General features: G+C 30.2%; 5 protein-coding genes and 1 pseudogene across 5 annotated transcripts in view; 4 read left to right on the top strand and 2 right to left on the bottom strand.

The window, feature by feature from the left end:
• Positions 1 to 7,348, bottom strand: part of LOC125807725 (probable pectate lyase 8) — a 104,321-nt gene extending 96,973 nt beyond the window's left edge. Inside the window, exon 1 of the mRNA XM_049487459.1 lies at positions 7,343 to 7,348. The gene's annotated coding sequence lies outside the window, so the exon portion shown is untranslated. The remainder of the gene's footprint in view (positions 1 to 7,342) is intronic.
• The window catches only part of LOC125807744 (wound-induced basic protein), a 125,665-nt gene that overhangs the window by 33,660 nt on the left and 69,832 nt on the right, over positions 1 to 22,173 (top strand). The gene's annotated exons all lie outside the window — the stretch shown is intronic.
• On the top strand, positions 2,514 to 9,525 carry LOC125807730 (caffeic acid 3-O-methyltransferase-like). The gene is made up of 4 exons (XM_049487463.1): positions 2,514 to 2,835; positions 8,306 to 8,616; positions 8,909 to 8,973; positions 9,068 to 9,525. The coding sequence occupies exons 1-4, from the start codon at positions 2,519 to 2,521 to the stop codon at positions 9,365 to 9,367; spliced, it is 993 nt and encodes a 330-aa protein (XP_049343420.1). The 5' UTR covers positions 2,514 to 2,518; the 3' UTR covers positions 9,368 to 9,525.
• LOC125807728 (caffeic acid 3-O-methyltransferase-like) lies at positions 13,534 to 16,033 on the top strand (annotated as a pseudogene).
• Positions 16,201 to 18,550, bottom strand: LOC125807741 (cytochrome b5-like). The gene is made up of 3 exons (XM_049487479.1): positions 18,260 to 18,550; positions 17,081 to 17,147; positions 16,201 to 16,651 (listed from the first exon to the last, which is right to left on the bottom strand). Exons 1-3 carry the CDS (start codon positions 18,335 to 18,337, stop codon positions 16,398 to 16,400), a joined length of 399 nt encoding a protein of 132 aa, XP_049343436.1. The 5' UTR covers positions 18,338 to 18,550; the 3' UTR covers positions 16,201 to 16,397.
• Positions 20,238 to 21,544, top strand: LOC125807731 (trihelix transcription factor ASIL1). The gene has a single exon (XM_049487464.1). The coding sequence runs from the start codon at positions 20,254 to 20,256 to the stop codon at positions 21,232 to 21,234; it is 981 nt and encodes a 326-aa protein (XP_049343421.1). The 5' UTR covers positions 20,238 to 20,253; the 3' UTR covers positions 21,235 to 21,544.

Raw genomic sequence — 22,173 nt, 5'->3', positions numbered from 1 at the left:
TTATTTGTCTTCCTAATCTTCGACACAAGAAAGGGGTTTCTAGTCTTGGTTTCAATTTTTCCAGATGTATCAGAAACAAACCCTATATATGAACATTTTTTTTTTTTTTTTTCTATAGTTTATAGCAAAAATGAAAAAGTTAGTGAGTAGCTGGGAAAGAAGAAATGGACGGGAAGGAGCAAAGGAGGGTTTGGCAAGAAAAATGTAGCGGGTAGGGCTTCTGGGCATCATCTTAAGATAGAATGTAGGAGTAGTATTTGTTGCATATAGCAAGTTGGCATCTAGTAGAGTAGTAATAATTATACACCTTTCCTCCTCTACCATTAATCAAAGGTCATGGGTTCGAAGCTTTAGAAATAAGATTAGAGAATGTTACACAAATCTCATAGTGTTAAGAGCTAATTACATTATATCCTTACTCTTTTCTAAATTATAAAAATTCCTTAAATTTGATGGAATCCTGATACATCCCAAAACGTTCTGATACATTGCGTCCCAATTTTCATTACATCCCTCAATGTCTCGATACATCATGTCTCGATTTTAGATACATCACTCAACGTCATGATACATCACGTACGTCCCAATACATCGCGTAAAGTTATGTATCCGAAAAAAATATGAGAGAGGACGAATTTTTGTAATTTTTTCAAATGATAGGGAATGTTAGAAAATATGGTAAAATAAGTTGTGTATTTATGTAATTTTTCCATAAAATAAATCTTATTGAAAGCGTTGTCTCCAAAATCGGGCCTCCTTTCAGATTTAGTTAGCCACCAATGCAAATACAGGACATGACCAGTGGCGTACACAAGATTTTTGTAAGGGGCTTCACCTTTTAAAATGAAAAATAATAAATAAAATAATGTGACGTCATATTTTTTTGAAAAAAGAAAGAACAAAATATGAATAAAATACAATTCGGCTCACTACTATACATTTTCTAAAAAGAAATATTTTAAAAAAAAATTATAAAAAAACTTACGATTTTTAAAGTTTTTTTTAAAAAAAAATGTATTCAAAATAACTTTTTAAAATTAAAATTAATTAATAAAAAAATGACAAGCTCTGGATTCAAACACACGACCTCTACATTGGAACTAATGCATCAAACCAGCTAAGTTAAGTGTATATTTATATATTCGATCTTTCTACTTTTGCCTTTAATTATATATGTATATTTGGTAATTTTTTTCGACGAAGCAGTGTCACGTGACGACACCTACGTAGATCTGCCCCTGGACATGACTGGGTGGGAAAATAAAAAATAATATAAAGTACTCCTTCCATCGTAAATCTAAAGGCACTTAAATTTAAAATATATCTTAAATATGGCGGAGAGAGTAAAATTTCAAGTGAAAAACTTACATAAATAATATAATGTTTGTATTAAATGAATATATAAATGCATGTCAAAAGAAAACGTGGGGGCAAGATAAATGTACGAGTAGGGGAAGCAGAGTGACCACCCTCTTAAGAATTAGAGTAGTACTAACATATAGGTAATTAAATTTTTAGAGAAAAAATTAGACATGATTATGATGTTTGCCCTAAGTTAATACTCCCTCCGTCAACTTTTATTTGTCATGTTTAAATTAGATTACATTAGTTCGATATTTTAAACAAAAAATTTAGATATTCAAAAACTATACGAAAAGCACTATAAATTACAATTTTTTGCATATCCATATAATGAAAAAATATATCGTAAAATGTTAGTCAAAGTTCTTATCGTTTGACTCTATAAAAGGAAATCATGACAATTAAAAGTGGATGGAGGGAGTACTAAATGACTGATCTCTTCTATATAAATTTTATAATTTAACCATGGTTAAACTATATATATATATATATATTATCACCACAATTTACGAGCAATGCTCTTCTATATAGGTGTGGAAGTAAAATGATTCTCAATAGTGTATAGTAACTATGATCAATAATAGCTAACATTTAAAAAAAATAATCCGTTCGTTATAAAAAAGAATTAACAACAGATTTTATTGTTTAGCTATAAAATTTGTCCGTTACTAATAATTTTTTAATTATAATATCATTAATAGGAGGAACACAGATATCTTTTTATGAGAAGTGTAATACCATTTTGTTGAAGTGCGGATAAAAATTGAATAACAACACAAAATTATCATTTTTTTTGCAAATTAATTATTTTTAGAACCAGAAAAGTAAATTCTGCCTAACAAAACCTTAAATACCTTCATTAATTAAATTGTCAAAAAATTCGGCCGCACATAATCCATTAAATAAATGGAATTCAAAAAAAAAAAAGTAGTAAAAAGTTTCACACTCTCTAGCTATATATATATATATATATATATATAGTATGAAGCGCGCTCATGTCTTAAAATTCATAAGTTAACTATAATTCTCTCTATAAAAAAAAAAAATCGAACGCCTTCGATTATTGTTATTATCAATGGATAATATTGTTATATCCAATGAAGAGGAAATTTCAATGATGAAAGCTATGCATCTTCCTTGTGGGGTATTCCTTAACATGGTAATAAGAGCTGCCATTGAAGTTGACCTATTTGAGATTATAGCAAAATCAACTACTCAAAAACTATCTTCTTATGAAATTGCATCTCAAATTCCCACAAAAAACCCTAATGCCTCACTTGTTCTTGAGAGGATTCTAAGGTTTCTTGCTAGTCAATCTTTTCTCACATGCAACATTACAAAAAATGATGATGGAAATATTCACACATCATATAGTTTGACTCCATTAAGCCAAAGTTTAATCTCAGATAAAGATGGATCATCAATTGTTCCCTTATTACTACTGAATACTGGTCCAGTAGGTGTTAATGCTTGGTAAGATTTCATGTTTTCTTTATAGTACTCGTGATTTCATTATCAGGTCATTTGAAAGATAATTGCACGTGACCAAGTGAAAGTAATTATAATAGTAGCCTGAAAAAACAATAATGTAGTATTTTCGCCGGTTGTCCCCTTTTTTGTGACAATGGTTTAGTAAATATTATAACTTTATTTTTTGTTTGTTAAGGTTTCATTTGAAAGATGCAATATTAGAAGGTGAAATACCATTCAACAAGGCTCATGGAATGCATGCATTTGAATACAATGGAAAAGATAGTAGAATGAATGGGGTATTCAACAAAGCTATGCAAAATGTCACTTGCATTGAAATGAAGAGAATTGTTGAGTGTTACAATGGGTTCAAAGGAGTAAAAGAGATAATAGATGTGGGAGGTGGACTTGGAATATCATTAGCTTCTATAATATCCAAGTATACTAATATCAAGGGTATTAATTTTGACCTACCTCATGTCATCAAAGATGCCCCTATTTATGAAGGTAACTACCAAAACCCTATAATTAATTAAATTGAATAAGGATCATTTTCTTGTGTTAGTCCATAATACAATTTTTTTTTAAAAAATTGTTATGTACATTTAATTGATATTGAAAGATGAAATTAAGCTTCAACCACTACTCTTGCTTACTATATTAGGCATAGAGCATGTTGGAGGAGACATGTGGAAGAGTATTCCTCAAGGAGAGCTCATCATTTTGAAGGTCAGTATTTTAGTTATATAGATATTATATACTAGTATAATATTATTTCTTAATAGTTATTTTCTATCGTTTGGATATAAAAGAATGATATATTTTTATAATTGAAAGTCAGTAATTTAACTTTAAAAATATATTGGAAATTCTATTTAAAATGTCCATATTAATTAGGAGTCGTTTTGCAAGTACATATGATCTAGCAATCTCTGACTTGATAATAATAACAAATGTAGGCAGTACTTCATAATTGGGATGATGAAGATTGCGTGAAAATACTAAAGAACTGTTGGAGAGCTTTGCCAAAAGATGGTAAAGTTGTTGTAATTGAAAGAATACAGCCAGAATATCCAGAGACTAATCTTCTCTCTGAGCATTCATTTAGTTTTGATATATCAATGATTATATTTCATGGAGGCAAAGAAAGAACAAAACAACAATTTGAAGATTTGGCTAAACAAGCTGGATTTACATCTCTCAAAGTTGTGGCTCGAGCATATTATTCTTGGGTCATGGAATTCTACAAGTATTAGTTTCCTATTTTTAAATAATTTCTGCTTTAATAATACTCCTTATGACGTTTCATGTGGTATCATTCTGATTTCAAGAGTCAATTTTTTTAAATTTGATCATAAACTCGGACATTGAATCTTTAAATATACTGGAATTATCATTTGGATTGTTACATATTGTTTCAAACTATATTGCATTATATTCATGTATCGTATGATTCAAAATATCATACATCAACAATTTAAAAGATAATTTTAAAAAAAAAATTATATATGAAGTAAAACTACAGAAAAAAGGTATGGAGAAGCAACTGAAAGAACAAAGCCCCTCTTGGTTTACTTTCCTAAATGTTTTGTTTGAATTGAGTAGGATCAAATTTTTAGTCTTTCGTTTATCGTTTATTTACTTTTTAAACGTATCAATAAAATGGGTCTGGCCTAATTTTAAAAAAAAATTAATATAAAAAGGTAGAATAAAGAATAAAATATAATTATTTAATAAAAGTAAATACAAAATAGCGGAAAAAAAGAAAAAGAAAAGGAAGAGAAATAACAACGATATCTCTAATAAGTAATACCGCATACTAAATTTAACAATACAATACAACAAATTTAATTAACAATTAAAATAAATATTGTATTTAAATTAATAACATCATACAATACCATAGGTAACAACCATCCAATAAGTGAAGGAGGTCACTTTCATATTTTTAATGTTGGTAACAAAATATCATAAAATTAATTAATGACTTCGAACCTTTTTTTTTCGGGAAAATTACGCAAAATGTCCGTAAGGTTATATTTTTTGCACAAAAAAGAGTTAATTAAAAAAATAAATTATTTATTGCTATAGTCGTCTATATATGGCCATTCGACACCCGTGTCTTCGGCTTGCTAGTGTTGTTGTTCTTCTTCTTCCTTACGTACAAACGTGAATAGTTTTGAGCGAATTGTATATCAAAAGATTTAAAATATCAAAAAAAAATTCATATCAATAATCTGAAACTGTTTAGAGGTGACTTCAAGTTGATCGAGATTGAATAGTCAATGTATACTTTATGTATAGTTCAACTATATTAAATTTTTTTTAAGTATATCATAATGTATAGTCAATTATAACACATGTATAAATACTTTATATTGTATAATTAGTGTATATATTTTCTATGACTTCTGGCAAGATATAATACATAGTGATCAGTCTATACTTTCTATAACTTTTAAACATATTGGGATAAGACTAGCTCTGATACCATATAAAGATATGTCACAATTCATCACCATACTTCAATCTCAAGACTGTCATAGTGCAAGCCCATGATATTTTCACCAAATCATATTCTCTAAAAGGTATCTTCAATTTAAAACAAAAATATGTCTTCACTGAAACTTGCTTCAATAACAACTTTAATTGTCACTAATGCTTTCATTTTGCATTGGAAAATTGTTAGTTTGGAGGGTACAGATGACAAGTCAATAGATGGCGAGGGGAATAAATGGTAGTATAATGGAGGATGAAACTAATTATTAAACGAAACTCGAAAGATATTTTTGACTTTTCTCCCTTTTTATTATTTATGACTTAGATATAGGAGTAGTCAACTTTTAAACTTGAAATTAAATGATGTCTCTTTCACCGATAAACCCATACTTAGAATTAATTGACAAATTAAATTTTCAAAATGCCTTTTTGAGGCTTTAAGCTAGATTGTATCAAAATTGAAAAATGGTAGTGAGCTGGTAAATAAAAATGTAAGCTGTCACCACAATTTATGAGCAATGCTCTTTTTTAGGAATCTAAAGTACTAGCTAGGTGTGCAGCCAAATTGATTCTCATCCCAATAGTGTATTAATTTGACCAATAAATATAAGGTATTACTTATTTCTTTTTAAAGTTTTAGTTATTATTTAATAGTAATGCTAGTTATAAATAAAATTCACAATATACGTAAAGCAATTGCGCCTAACAGACACATAATCATATGCTAACTTAGAATTTTATGTATCTTTGTTTCAATATTCTAAAATTTACAACCGCAAAAATACTCCCTTCGTTCATTTTTAGCTTTTTATTATATTAAAACATATTTTAATTTTTGTCAGATCAAGATGAAAATATAATATACATTTTTCTTATTTTTATCTTTAATATTAATAATTATTTATTTTTTAAATTATTTTTTAAGACTATACATCAACTAATATGAATATTGTGATAAAATTTTCATTATATTAATCATTATTACTTAAATAAAGTGAGTGTATTCGGCCTAACAAACCCTTGAACACCTTCACTAATTGAGTTATCAAAATATTCGGCCGTAGATAATTCATTAAATAAATGGAATTAATAAAAGTACTTTCACACTCTATATATACATTGTATGAAGAACATGTCTTAAAATTCATAAGCTACGACTTTCATTCCTCTAAAAAAAAACAGATCGAACGCCTTCGAGTTATTGTTATTTAATTTCAAGAAATGGACATGGCTTTATCAATGGATAATATTGTTATATCCAATGAAGAAGAAATTTCTATGATGAAAGCTATGCATCTTCCTTGTGGTGTATATCTTAACATGGTTTTAAAAGCTGCCATTGAACTTGACCTCTTTGAAATTATAGCAAAATCAACTACTCAAAAACTATCTTCTTATGAAATTGCATCTCAAATTCCCACAAAAAACCCTAATGCCTCACTTGTTCTTGAAAGGATTCTAAGGTTTCTTGCTAGTCAATCTTTTCTCACATGCAACATTACAAAAAATGATGATGGAAATGTTGGGTTTTAAAAGGTGTGAATGGAAAATGAAGAGTTGCAATTTTTATGAAAAGTTGTGACTTTGATGAAAAGTTGCGACTTTTATGAAGAGTTGTTACTTTTATGAAAAGTTGCGACTTTTATGAAAAGTTGTGACTTTTATGAAAGGTGGTGACCTTTCCGAAAGATTGTGACTTTTCCAAAGGTTTGTGACCTTTCCGGTAAGGCACAATAAGAATCTTTTCACACTACCCTTTGTTTTCTATAAATTGAGGAATTTCCTCTCATTTTAAAAATAGAATTTTTCTGGACTTCTTCTACTACTAAATCTACTATTCTAAGTGTACTTTACTGCCGTTGAGTGGCTCGCTGACACCAGCGTTTTGGGTATCAATACACTGGTGATTGAGATCATTCTATCCTGGGAGGACATATTCCAAATCAAACCTCGGATACTAGAGGGGAATAATTTCCTTAAGGGGACACTGTGCATTCAGTGGGCTTGATCTTCTTTCTGTTTTTCCAGATTCTGGTATGTGTTACAGATTTTAAAATTTGTGAATTAATTTATGTTCTTCTATTCTTCACTGGTTCATTAAACTTTGGTAACTTCGTGTTTCTGCAAAGTTTGTTGGAATTAGTAAGATTCTTTAAACACAGATTGACAACAATTCTTCTTTAAGGAAAAATATTTCGTATATTTTTTCTAATCTGTTTCTGATTCTAGTTTCTCTACTAGTTTTAATTTTCTAGTTGTGAAAATGTTCTTAAACTTTATTGTGTCTTACCAAGTTCTTCAAAGTTTTGTTCTAAGTATCTTAGGAATACAAGACGAACAACAGGAAATGTTCACACATCATATAATTTGACTCCATCAAGCCAAAGTTTAATCTCAAATAAAGATGGAACATCAATTGCACCCTTTTTACTATTGTCTACTGATCCAGTTGCTGTTAATTCTTGGTAAGATTTCATGTTTTCTCATACTTGAATCATTGAGTTAAACAACTAATTTTATATTATCAAGTCACTTGAAAGATAACTGCACGTGATCATGATCATTATGAAAAATAAGGCAAGTTTTCTTACAATGTAGTATTTTTATTGGCCGTCTTTTTTTTTTTTTTGGGGGCATTGTTTCGTTAAATGACCATCTTTTTATTTATTTAACAAGTTATGGGCCTTTCAGACAATATGTTAATTAATTAAAGATTTATTTTCAACAAATTAAAATTAAAATCTTATAACAAACGTTAGACCATAGAGATGAAATCAAAAAGGTGGCCCAGCTAAAAAAAAGATAAACTTACATAAATCAGTCTAAAATACACTAACGGTGTAAAATTACATTATTCTCATGTCAATGGAGTATTAATTATGTAACTTAATTAATCCCTTGTTTTTCATTTGTGATCTTATATTAGTAAATTTTAATTTTATATACATTGTGACCTTTTTTTTTTTTTGTTAAGTTTTCATTTGAAAGATGCAATATTAGAGGGTGAAATACCATTCAACAAAGCTCATGGAGTGCATGCATTTGAATACAATGGAAAAGATAGTAGAATGAATGAGGTATTCAACAAAGCTATGCAAAATGTCACTTGCATTGAAATGAAGAGAATTGTTGAGTGTTACAATGGGTTCAAAGGAGTAAAAGAGATAATAGATGTGGGAGGTGGACTTGGAATATCATTAACTTTTATAATTTCTAAGTATCCTAATATCAAGGGTACTAATTTTGACCTACCTTTTGTCATCAAAGATGCCCCTACTTATGAAGGTAACTATCAAAACTATATATATTATAATTTATTTCAGAGTATTGATGGAACATGATAGAATATTTGTATATTTCCTATTCCTTTTGGGAAAAAATGATAAACTTCAAACAATTTCTTTTATTAATTTAACCATCTCTATGTCTACTTGAATCGAATATTTTGAATACCAACTAGGATTTACAACACTAATAAATCACATAATATATCATTTAGTGCTATTTTTGTAAAATAAAAGATAATGCTATGCATTTAATTGAGAAAGATGAAATACTCTTGGTTTCTATCTATTAGGCATAGAGCATGTTGGAGGAGACATGTTGAAGAGTGTTCCTCAAGGGGAGCTAATCATTCTGAAGGTCAGTATTCTTGTCATATATATTTATATTTTTATAACTGAAAGTTAGTACGTCTAGCAATCTCTGATTTGATAATAATAACAAATGTACGTAGGGAATACTTCATAATTGGGATGATGACGATTGCGTGAAAATATTGAAGAATTGTTGGAGAGCATTGCCAAAAGATGGTAAAGTAGTTGTAATTGAACAAATACAGCCAGAATATCCAGAGACTAATCTTCTCTCTAAGCATTCATTTAGTTTTGATATATCAATGATGATTATATTTCATGGAGGCAAAGAAAGAACAAAACAACAATTTGATGATTTGGCTAAACAAGCTGGATTTACATCTCTCAAAGTTGTGGCTCGAGCATATTATTCTTGGGTCATGGAATTCTACAAGTATTAATTACCTATACTTTAATTAATTTCTACTACAATAACACTCTTTTTGTTCTAATTTATGTGACACTGTTCGAATTTTGAGAGTTAAACTTTTTAATTTGATCATGAATTCGGACATATATAGATATTTGGAAACTATATATGTAAGAATCGTCATCAAAAGAGAAAATTATTTAACTCTTGAAATTCGAAAGATAGACATATAACTTGGGACAGAAGGAGCTAGTAAGTCTTTAATTATAGAATAAAAAGTTGATTGATTTATGTATTTACTGGCTATTTCCAATTATGTTTGTTTGTTCGTTGCTTATGTAACATGATTTTCCTTGAATTAAAGAAGGTCCTAACAATATCTTGGATTTTTTTTATTTATGTAATTATTTTTTAATGTTTGGTTGGTGAAAGCGTTGATTTTCCTTTGGTTCAAATTAAATAAATACAATATATATATTTAATTTATTTATTATTTATATGGATCTAGATTGACGGACATGCTTGAAAAAAATTTAAGTCTTTCAATATGCCTCACAAGTCACATCAAATTGATTAATATACAAAATAAATTTTTTTGTCATTATATAATAATAAATTTAACAATACAATATAGTGCAATTTAAATAATAATCTAAACAAATATTATATTTAAATTAACGATATAATATAACACGATAATAATCATCCAACTAGTGTAGGAAGTCACTTTCCTCATTTTAATGATGGCAACCAAATACCATAAAATTAAGTAATGATTTCCCCTTGAGCTACTCGTTTTTCTTGCTTTTCAAATGTTTTTTTAATCTTTTTCCACAAGTTGCTTATCAAGAAATAAAATAAAAGCAGAATTTTTTTTAAAAAAAAACACGTTTCTGCTATTCTATTTTTGCCAAACCCTTTAGGAATCGTATGGTAAGGGTAGGGGTGTTCGTGGTTTGGTTTGGATCAATTATTGATTAAAATTAAAATCAAATCAAAATAATCGGTCTTTTAAATTTTTAAAACCAAACTAAATCAAACAAAAAAAAATAACCGTCGGTTTGGTTATTAACGGTTTGGTTCAGTTTTTTTTATTTTTTTGGTTTGAAAGTAATAATTTTTTTTAGGACATATGTATCTTGATAGACACAAACACCTAGTACATGAACAATCCACAGGAAAACTATTGTTGATTCAACTATGCAATTAAGCAATACAAGAGTTATCATTACACTAACAAAGTGATTCAATTAAGAGATTGTGTGACTATCTTATGAAAGATATGGTAGGTAAAGACTAAAGTAATGAATTTTGATGGACTTGGTCTTAGGATAGTAATAGCTGGGCTAAAATTTAAGTGTTGGGCTTGAGAAAATGGTAAAGTTAAAGATTTAAGTTACTAAAAATTTAACAAAATATTTATATTTCATTTATGAGTAATATAATTATTAATTATAAAATTTATATATCTAATTTATTGGTTTGGTTTGGTTATTTTTGCAGTTGTTTTTTAGTAAAATCAAAACCAAACCAAATAATATCATCTTTCAAAATTTAAAACCAAACCTAACCAAATTAAATCAAACATCAACATTTTTAATCGGTTTGATTCGAATTGCGGTTCGGTTTAATTTTTTAACCATAACCATAAACAACCCTAGGATGGGGTAATAATTCCATAAGATAATTTTGTCTCTATTCTATATATTAAATAATTCTCGTAATATAAATTATTATGATAAAAAGAAGTAATGACAATATTAACCCTCACTTTCATTTATTATGAATGATTGGTTTATTTTTCTTCAGTGGTTGTTAAAATAAGTGTGAAGTTACGTTTTCAGATTATCGTGATTATGTGATCATCAATGTATGATACTTTCAAGTGATAAAACAAACTTTGGTAACTTTGACGCAATTTTTAAAAATAATTATATGATCATTTGTGAAATATCAAGGAATAAAGCAAGATAAGAAGACGTAGATTGATATATTTAAAAAATAAAATAAAAAGAGACGGTTAAAATGGGAACAAAGAAAAAGCAAAGGCAATCTTCACAACAACTTAAATCAAAAGCACTTCTTTTGACCGATAAATATTCTCTCCGTTCATTATTATTTATCTATTTTTGCACGTTACATGTCTTTCAAAAAATAATAATTCATGTGAATATTTTATCTCAATATCCATATTAATCATTGTATAGATTTAGATCTTGAAAATAATTTAAGAATAATCAGCATGTCGAAAAGTTACATTATTTTATTTTCATTATGGTCCGGTTCTTTGACGTTTTTCTCGGGCAGAGCTAGAAGCCCGTGTACGTGTTCGATAGGTATAATATTCTGCCTAACAAACACTTAAATACCTTCATTAATTCATATCCTAACTTTAATTTCCTCTTATGCCTAACAGACACTTCATTGACTTTTTATATATCTTTGTGAAGAGGAGAAAATATAAAAAGGAGCTAGTAAGTCTTTATTTATAGAATAAAAAAAGTTGATTGATTTATGTATTTACTGGCTATTTCCAATTATGTTTGTTTGTTCCATTGATTTTCCTTTGGTTCAAATTAAATATATAACAAATATATATATATATATTTAATTTATTTATTATTTATATGGATCTAGATTGACGCACATGCTTGATCCAAATTTAATTCCTTCAATATGCCTCACATTAAATCGATCGATATATAAAATGAAATTTTTTGTCATTATATAATAATAAATTTAATGATTTAATATAATAAAATTTAAATAATTATCTAAATAAATATTATATTTAAACTAACGACATAATAACACGATAACAACCATCCAACAAGTCACTTTCCTCATTTTAATTATGGTAACCAAATACCATAAAATTAATTGATGACTTCCTCTTGAGTCTTGAGCAACCAGTTTTTCTTACTTTTCAAATGTTTTTTTAATCTTTTTCCACAAGTTGCTTATCAAGAAATAAAAGAAAAGCAGAAAAGAAATAATTAAAAAAATACGTTTCTGCTATTCTATTTTTGCCAAACCCTCTAGCCTACACTAATTTTGTCAAACCCTTTAGGAATCGTTTGGTAAGGGGTAATAATTCCATAAGATAATTGTATCTATTCTATATATTAAACGAATTCTCGTAATATAATTTATTATGATAAAAAGAGGTAATGACAATATAACCCTCACTTTCATTTATTATGATTGGTTTATTTTTCTTCAGTGGTATTTAAAATAAGTGTGAAATTACGTTTTCAGACTATCGTGATTATGTGATCATCAATGTGTGTAATAGTATTGTGACTTTTAAGTGATAAAACAAATTTTGGTAACTTTGACGCAATTTTTTAAAAATATTATATGATCATTTGTGAAATATCAAGGAATAAAGTAAGATAAGAAAACGTATAGATTGATATATTTAAAAATAAAAATAAAAAGAGACTGTTGAAATGGGAATAAAGAAAAAGCAAGGGCAATCCTCACAACAACTTATATCAAAAACACTTCTTTTGGCCGATCAATACTCTCTCCGTTAATTTTTTATTTGTCTATTTAACATTACATATTTTTTTAAAAATAATAATTAATATGAGTATTTCATTTCAATATCTTGAAAATAATTTAAGAAAAATCAACATGTCGAAAAGTTACATTATTTTATTTTCATTATAGTCCGGTTCTTTGACGTTTTTCTCGAGTAGAGCTAGAAGCCTGTGTACGTGTTCGATGGGTATAATATTCTGCCTAACAAACACTTCAATACCTTCATTAATTCATATCCTAACTTTAATTTTCTCTTATGCCTAACAGACACTTTATTTACTTTTTATGTATCTTTGTGAAGAGGAGAAAATATAAAAAGAAAGACACTGAAACTTGCTTCAATAACAACTTTAATTGTCACTAATGCTTTCATTTTGCATTCAATAACTTCATTGACATTTTATGTATCTTTGTTTCAACATTCTAAAATATAGCTACAACCAGAAAAAGTATATATATTCTGCCTAACAAATCCTTAAATACCTTCATAAATTAAGTTGTCAAAATATTCGGCAGCACATAATCCATTAAATAAATGGAATTAAAAAAAAAAAGTAGTAACAAGTTTCACACTCTCTAGCTATATATATATATATTGTATGAACACATGTCTTTAAATTCATAAGTTTAACTTTAATTCTCTAAAAAAAAAAAAACAGATCGAACGCCTTCGAGTTATTGTTATTTCAAGAAATGGACATGGCTTTATCAATGGATAATATTGTTATATCCAATGAAGAGGAAATTTCTATGATGAAAGCTATGCATCTTCCTTGTGGTTTATTCCTTAACATGGTATTAAGAGCTGCCATGGAACTTGACCTATTTGAGATTATAGCAAAATCAACTACTCAAAAACTATCTTCTAATGAAATTGCATCTCAAATTCCCTCAAAAAACCCTAATGCCTCACTTGTTCTTGAAAGGATTCTAAGGTTTCTTGCTAGTCAATCTTTTCTCACATGCAACATTACAAAAAATGATGATGGAAATGTTCACACATCATATAATTTGACTCCATTAAGCCAAAGTTTAATCTCTAATAAAGATGGAACATCAATTGCTCCATTTTTACTACTGTCTACTGATCCAGTTGCTGTTAATTCTTGGTAAGATTTCATGTTTTCTCATACTTGGTTCATTTGAGTTAAACAATTTTGACACTATCAGGACAGCTAAAAGATAATTGCACCTGCTCTAATGATGTATATATAATGGGAAAGTTGTTTAGTTAATGACCCTCTTTTTTATTTTTCTTAAACCTTATGGACCTTTTAAACCACGATCTAATTATTTATTTTCAGCAAATTGAAAATCGTATCTTATGAGAAATATTGTATTTGTATATGTTAGACGACAGTCTAATACTTTTGTCATGAGTCTCAACTTTTAAAAATATGGATGAAATTTTTGTAAACCAACCTATTATAACATGTTAAAATACACTGAAAGTGTTGATCTTAGATTAATATTAATTAATTGAATATATATGTTGTGACTTTTTGTTAAGGTTTCATTTCAAAGATGCAATTTTAGAGGGTGAGATACCACATTCAACAAGGCCCATGGGGTGCATGCATTTGAATACCATGGAAAAGATAGTAGATTTAATGGAGTATTCAACAAAGCTATGCAAAATGTCACTTGCATTGACATGAAGAGAATTCTTGAGTGTTACAATGGATTCCAAGGAGTAAAAGAGATAATAGATGTGGGAGGTGGACTTGGAATATCATTAGCTTCTATAATATCCAAGTATCCTAATATCAAGGGTATTAATTTTGACCTACCTCATGTCATCAAAGATTCCCCTACTTATGAAGGTAACTATCAAAACCATATATATTATACACTTTTTTTTTCTTTAGTACCAAGTATATTGATTGAATAGTGATCATATATATTCTTGTGTTAGGTAATAAGATAGCAATTACAATTCAAGAAGTTATATTAATTAAGTACGTACTTTGTTGTGTATACCGGAGGAAATATACTAACAAATTTTGACTAATCGCTAATTTACTCATTTTGGATTAAGCTTGTCGATAGAAATGTAGACCTACTTTCACACCAAATATCACCAAAAATTGAACTTTAAACAAAAATCTGTTTTAAGCATTTATTTATCTACTTGAATCGGATATATTGAATACCAAGTGTAGAATCCTATTAAATCACATTATATCACCAATTATTTTTGTATCACTTTAAAAAAATTAGAGATAATAAGCGATTTCATCAAGGGAATTCTAAAGTAATTAAGTTATTTATCTTAATATGTTATTATTAATCAAGAACTTTTTATATAGCTAATACGATCCTCACAAATTGTAAATACTAATTTGTTAAGAATTAATGACGATATGGCCTCATCTAGTACTAATATTTGTAATATAAAATATAATGATATGCATTTAATTGATATTGAAAGATGAAATTAAGTTTTAACTACTCTTGTTTGCTATATTAGGCATAGAGCATGTTGGGGGAGACATGTTTAAGAGTGTTCCTCAAGGGGAGCTAATCCTTCTCAAGGTCAGTATATATATATATAATACTTGTTATTTTCTATCTATGTGTCACTCGATCTCTTTTTATCAATATAAATATAAAAGAATGATATATTTTATTTGATGGACGTTTCTATTAGATATTGAATCCTCTTAGCTTCTTGTCTGTTTACTTTTTATTTTTGTGTTTTGAGCCCCTGGCTCCACCACTATCTGCAAGTACGTTTAGCAACCTCTGACTATGTAATAATAAATGTAGGCAATACTTCATGATTGGGATGATGAATATTGCGTGAAAATATTGAAGAATTGTTGGAGAGCATTGCCAAAAGATGGTAAAGTTGTTGTAATTGAACAAATGCAATCAGAATATCCAGAGACTAATCTTATTTCTAAGAATTCATTTAGTGTTGATATGTTAATGATGACTATGCTTGATGGAGGCAAAGAAAGAACAAAGCAACAATTTGAAGATTTGGCTAAACAAGCTGGATTTACTGTTTTCAAAATTGTGGCTCGAGCATATTATTGTTGGGTTATTGAATTGTACAAGTAGTATATGAAAAACTCACTGTCAAAGAGTTAATTTGACTGGTATCACATAAATTGCGACAGAAGGAAGGTTAATAAGTTTATGTATTAACTATCTATTTCCAATTATGTAATAAATTTTCCATGAAGGTCGGACTTCAATTATGTTTATTTTGGAAGTGTGTTTTTTTTCCTTCGATAACTTTAGTGCAATAAAACTATAGTTATATGACCATCGAGGAATAAGTGATAATATCCTCATAGCCTAGAAACCAAGTTCACGAGACGTAGATTGATATATTTAACAACAAAATGAAAAAGGAAAGTTAAAGCAAATGCATTCTCACAATCACAGAAATCAACATACCATAACTGTTCCCAGAAAGGTTTGCCTGGCTAGCTAACAAAGAAAAGGCTTTTTTTTTCGTTCTTCTAACGTCTCGCTGATTTCAATTCTTGTTATGAGATCACAATTCAAGTTGACTGTTTGGTGTAGAAGCGGAGGCCAACAGCAACTCCCAAAATAATCAAAGGAACCAAGAACTGGAGGATCTTGATGATGAACTCTGTTGTTTTGTCCTGGTTGTAATGAGGCTGCTTTGGAGGAGTGTACTTTACACTTGTTGGGATGGTTGAAGAATCGATTTCTCCTACATAATACTCGTCCAACATTGCTCGAGCACTACTGCTGTGTCCAACATCCTCAAAATCATCAGTTGCATCCTTTCCTGTACACAACAACAATCATGAGCACATGAACCATTGTCTTCTAGACGATTACATAGCTTTTAGTATCGAATCTGTCGATGGCACAATCTGGCAGTCAGCAAAGTTCGACTGAACTTTACACACACACACACACACATTGGTGCATATTTAAGATTACTAAAAATTGAATACAAAAATACAGAGTGGGTAAAATTCAAGTACTTTAATGTGACAATGTATCAGGGTCTCATAAACCAGTGTCTGCTACAAAATTACATAGGTTTTCATATTTAAGTTGTCTAGGATTTCAGAGATGGCTCATCTGGATTTCAGTGATGTTCGAGTGAATTTAACACAAACAAAAATTGGTGCATATGTAAGATTACAAGAAATTGAATACAAAATATAGTGATGTTCTTCCACAAGAAGAATACGTCCTACTATTTTACCTGTTGCAGACAATAAAACATCATCACCACCCGGGTGATCTTCCAAGAATTTTGTCACATCATACACCTATTCAAATAAAACACAACATATGGAAAAAGTTAAAGACACTTGGGAAGGGAAAAAACGGAGGAAGAATTTGATACATTTGCTGCCAACTATTGAACACATTTGATAAAATTATAACAACAAAATAAGTACATTGCCAAAAGCAAGTGCTACTAACATCACTTCCAAAACTAAACCAAAAAGGAATGGAGGCGTTGATCCAAGTCGACGACAGGCCGTGATGCTAGCTACTTGATTAGCATACAAGGCTTTTTTAATCAACAGGAATTATAAGATTTTCTTTTCCTTAGAAACCAACCTTCTAAACTAGCTATCACTGATTTTCTCAAATGTGCTTGGTGTGAAGGAAAACATTCTTTTGGAGCAAAAGGTAAGTGGACAATGAAGTAGAGAATGAGGAGTCAAGCATGTAAACAAAATTTGGAAATCATACTTAGACACACCCTACAGGCAACAGCATATGTTGTTTTCACTCTCCAAAAATGTCACTAGGTGCATATCGGATCCTCCAAAAAGTAATGCATTTTTAGAAGGATTTGACACGGGTGCTACAACATTTTTGGAGAGTTGAAGCAACATAGCCGCTAAACTTAGGACTCACAAAATTTAAAAGATGCAATTTCTTTCATCCACAAATATTCAATCAACAAAACAAGAAGATAATACCATACAAGAGGAGATCAGCCACACCCTACCCCATTCACCCCTCTTTCCCAAAACCAATTAAAGTGCAGGGGAGAAGTAGGAGAGTAGAGATAAAAATAAACCAACATGAGTTATTGGTACATTTGTGGGACTGCTTCATCTTTAACTAAAGGTCTCGAGTTTGAATCATCTCAAATGGGCCTAGCAGTGGGTGATCCAAGATTTAGTCTAAAACCCAATGTGGTGCATTGGATACCGGATGGAAAACCAAAAAAGAAATAAAATAATAATAAAAATACAACACATAAGTACTCCAATAAAGATTGAATCTTTTTTACAGAGTAGAGATAAAGATTGGATCTTTTCACAGATCTCACAATAAAAACCACAAATTGTAGCTACCCACTTAAAATAACATCAAAAGAAGAAAGCTTTAATTAGCACAAATGAGATAGAAAATTTTATACCTTGCCACTAATAATGAGCCAACAATCCTTGGCATTGTTGTGCTGGGAGACCTCAGCTAAATTGAAGACTTTACCCATTTATAGACAAATTCTATTTTGTTAGAATACAGAAAGACTAATCAGATATTGATTTTGGCTCTTCAAGACCCTATATAGAAAGGCTTGAAGAGGGAGTGTGTTGATTGTTGTTTGTAAATTGTACAGATGTGTGGAATGGCAGGAAGGGGTTGTTGAGTTAATAAATAAAGAGCAAAAAACCCATAAGGGGGTTTGGTGAGATCTTGATGATGGATGATATAGTTGGACCATCACTTGTCAAACCAAACAAGATGGGAAGTTAGGTAGATACAATACTTGTGTTTATTTTTACAAGGCGGAGAATCGAACATTCAAATAATTAGATAAGTACGGAAAATAACTCTAATTTTTGTGTGAATTAATAATTTCATCTTCAAATTATTGATGCCTTAAAAATACTTATTTACTTGATTAATTGAATTTAAATACATCCTCAATTTTGCAATATGAGTCAAATACATCCTTCGGTTCTATTAAGATTCACATGCTCCTACAAAAATTTGAGACAATTTGTTATGTCACCTGACAGATGGAAGTGTATCTAAGTTTAATTAGTCAAGTAGATGAATGTTTTTAAGACTGTCAATAATTTAAGGATGGAACTAATAATTTATGTTAAGTTCAAAAATATTTTTAATGTTTCTTTTATTAAATAATCAATCGATTGAACTATTGTAATCCATCATATAATTAACTAGTATGTGAACTGACTTTATAACTAGCATCATAGTCTAAAAGGTATTCACTGAAGAGGAGAAAATATAAAAAGAAAGACCTACAATCAAATCAATGAGTGCTCAACAAACTTGGAAAATTTTGGTCTAGTTGTTGAGTGAGGTGCTATTTGAAGCACATAAGTTCACCTACTTGTTAACTTATTTTATTCACTTTCCACTTTTTATAGACATATTATTTTCTACAGCAATATGTTTATAACTGTATATTCACTTGTAAATTAATTATTCTTTTATAATTGTCATATGTGTATTTTTCATAATCATTGTATGCATATGTATGTTTGATTGTATATATACAATGTGAAATTACATAAATAAATTTCTACTAATTTTCCCAAAGAGTCACAGCACAAAGCAAGAAAATAGAACAATAGGTTCATGAATATTGTGAATTTAAAATATTTCTTCTTTTTTTTCAGCTAGGAAAAGTTAGCACAACGATACATAAAAATAACACTATCAATTTTGTTGATCTTGATTGGAGAAGCAGACACAGTGAGTATATTGATTTTCGAAAGTTTTGTGTTCAACCTAACCATTAAAAATTGTTTGAAGTAGTATTAGAATATTGACGAGCGAGATTTGTCTATGTATCTTAGATTAATGTGAATCACACTAGACACATATATCTGGTGTGATTCGCATATATCTAGGATACCAGATACGCAGGCAATATATGAGAGTGGCGAGCGAGATGGGATGGAGGCAAGGGAGAAAAATGAGATTTGCCTATGTATTGAATCCACTTGGATATCGTGTATCTAGAATAAATCACACCTAATTTTTACTCATGGATTCCGAAATGCATGTATCTAAACTCACAAAATATTATTAAATTTGTAATATAACAAACTAGTTTGTATTTAATTAGTTCATAAACTAGTGAAATTTTTATAAGTTATCCTTTTAATTTCGCAAAATAATCCTGCATACCCCAGGCCCAACTACTATGGGCCGTAAGGAACCACCAATCTTGTACTATTGTGTGCTTCTATCTAGGCTTCCGGCCCATTCCAAATGGCTGCACCACCCACCACCAACTACCAACAACCACCCCACCACCGCCATCACCTCTGCCACCGCCTACCACATAAATCCACCACCCAAAAAACCTAATTTTTCCAATACCCAAAACTTGAAAAGCACAATATCTACTCAATTCCTCAAACATCAATATCCATGGCTACTCCTTCATCTCCCCCACCCCTCCTCCTCCCACCTCCTGAATCAAATCAACCCCAAATCTCCCCAAACCCTCCAATCCCATCACCCCAGAAGAAAACTCAACCTATACCATGGACCCATCAAGAAACTTTCAATTTAATCCAAGCTTATCAGGAAAAATGGTACTCTCTCAAAAAGGGTCAGCTCAAAGCTAGCCAATGGGAAGAAGTCGCCATTACAGTCGCAGCTCGTTGCGGCTTCGATGAGCCGTCGAAATCCGCCACCCAATGCCGTCACAAGATCGAGAAGCTCCGGAAACGTTATCGGGCCGAGAGACTCAAACCCTACCCGAATTCCTGGCAGTATTTTGATCTAATGGACCGTATGGAACGTGGGCCTTTACCAATTGCTGCTCATCCTGTTGCAATGGTGAAATGCCAGAATTCGAATTCTACGTCTGATCAGAGGTATTATGATACTGATAGTGATGAGGTTGATGTTAGTTTTATGGATTTGAGGAAAAATAAGTGTAAAAGCATTAATCATATTGTTCGTGGTGAAATGGGTATGATGGGTGTTAATGTTGTTGCTGATAATAGAAATGTGAATAGGATGGTGAAAGATCGAAACTTTGACCCTATGAGAGGGATGAGGAATTCAATGAATGAGAAAAGAAAAGGGTATTTCGAGAATGTAGGTACTAATAACGATGATGATGATGATGTTGAGGAAGAGGTGGATGAAGAGGAAGACGACGAGGATGGAGAAGGAAGCGTTGGAGGGAGTGAATTAGCTGCAGAGATAAGGGGATTTGCCGAGAGGTTTATGAGAATGGAGAGTAAAAAGATTGAGATGATGAAGGAGACAGAGAGGTTTAGGATCGAAATGGAGAAAAGGAGAATGGAAATGATTCTCGAGACACAGAGGAATCTAATTGATACTATCAATAGTGTTGTTGGATCGCATAAGAAAGTGAAGGTTTCTCATGAATTTTGAACTCCTTTGCAACATTTCTTGGTATGGAAAGAAGTGGTTGATGCTAAAAGAACTCGAGGTTTCATCAAGTTTACGCCTTTTTTAAATTTGTTTCCAAGAAAATGGCTTCGATTTTCAAGTGTTAAGCATAGTGGGATGTTCTTATTTATGGGGCATTTTCATTCTTCTAACATTTGTTTCTTAACTATTGTTAGGAATAATTAGCATTTCTGTCACTTGTCTTAGTAGAAATGTAAATTTATTCTGTGCTGGATTTGAGCTAACCAAACAAATTCAGACTACTCTTGGTTGGTTGTTCAACATCAACAATGCAATAAGATAGATCCTTTTTTCAGTTGTTAACTTATGGCTGCTTTCTTCCTTCTTATGTTCTAATGATTCATGTTTTTCAATTGGCATCTGCTGTGAAAACTATATACTTGTTTGTATGATCCCACAACCAATGATCAAGCTGTAAGTGAAATGTATTTTGTATATATTTTGTAAAAGTTTGGTTCTTGGTACCCTCCTGCTATTGTTAGTGCTTATGTTTTCATAAATGATGTGATTTTGCTTTCCTTGAGCCGAGGGTCTATCGGAAACAGCCTCTGGGTATGTTGTTGTTGGTTCTTGGTACCCTATATCAATATGATTGCATTGTGGTCACTTCTATTTACAATCCAGATGCCATAACTTTACAGGAAGGGATTTGATAGTATAGTAGAACTGTTGCAGGTTATGAGAATTTGCTTGTTCCTACATTCATTGTTGTTCTTACTGTTAAATCTGCAGGCACTCATTTTCATTTCCTTGATATGGTATAGGTGGTTTCTTTATCTTCCGTTTTGCGTGCAGCTTTCTTGGGAGGATAGTAGTACCTCATCTTTAACATCTTTGGGTGACGCTTAGATTATGTTCAAAGTGTAAAGACTACGTGAAAAACGAAGAATCGTGCGACCT

The sequence above is a fragment of the Solanum verrucosum genome, unplaced genomic scaffold (assembly GCF_900185275.1).
Source record: "Solanum verrucosum unplaced genomic scaffold, falcon-dt-bn FXZP01000183.1, whole genome shotgun sequence".
Classification (NCBI taxonomy): domain Eukaryota; kingdom Viridiplantae; phylum Streptophyta; class Magnoliopsida; order Solanales; family Solanaceae; genus Solanum; species Solanum verrucosum.
This window is presented reverse-complemented; position numbering and strand designations above follow the sequence as displayed.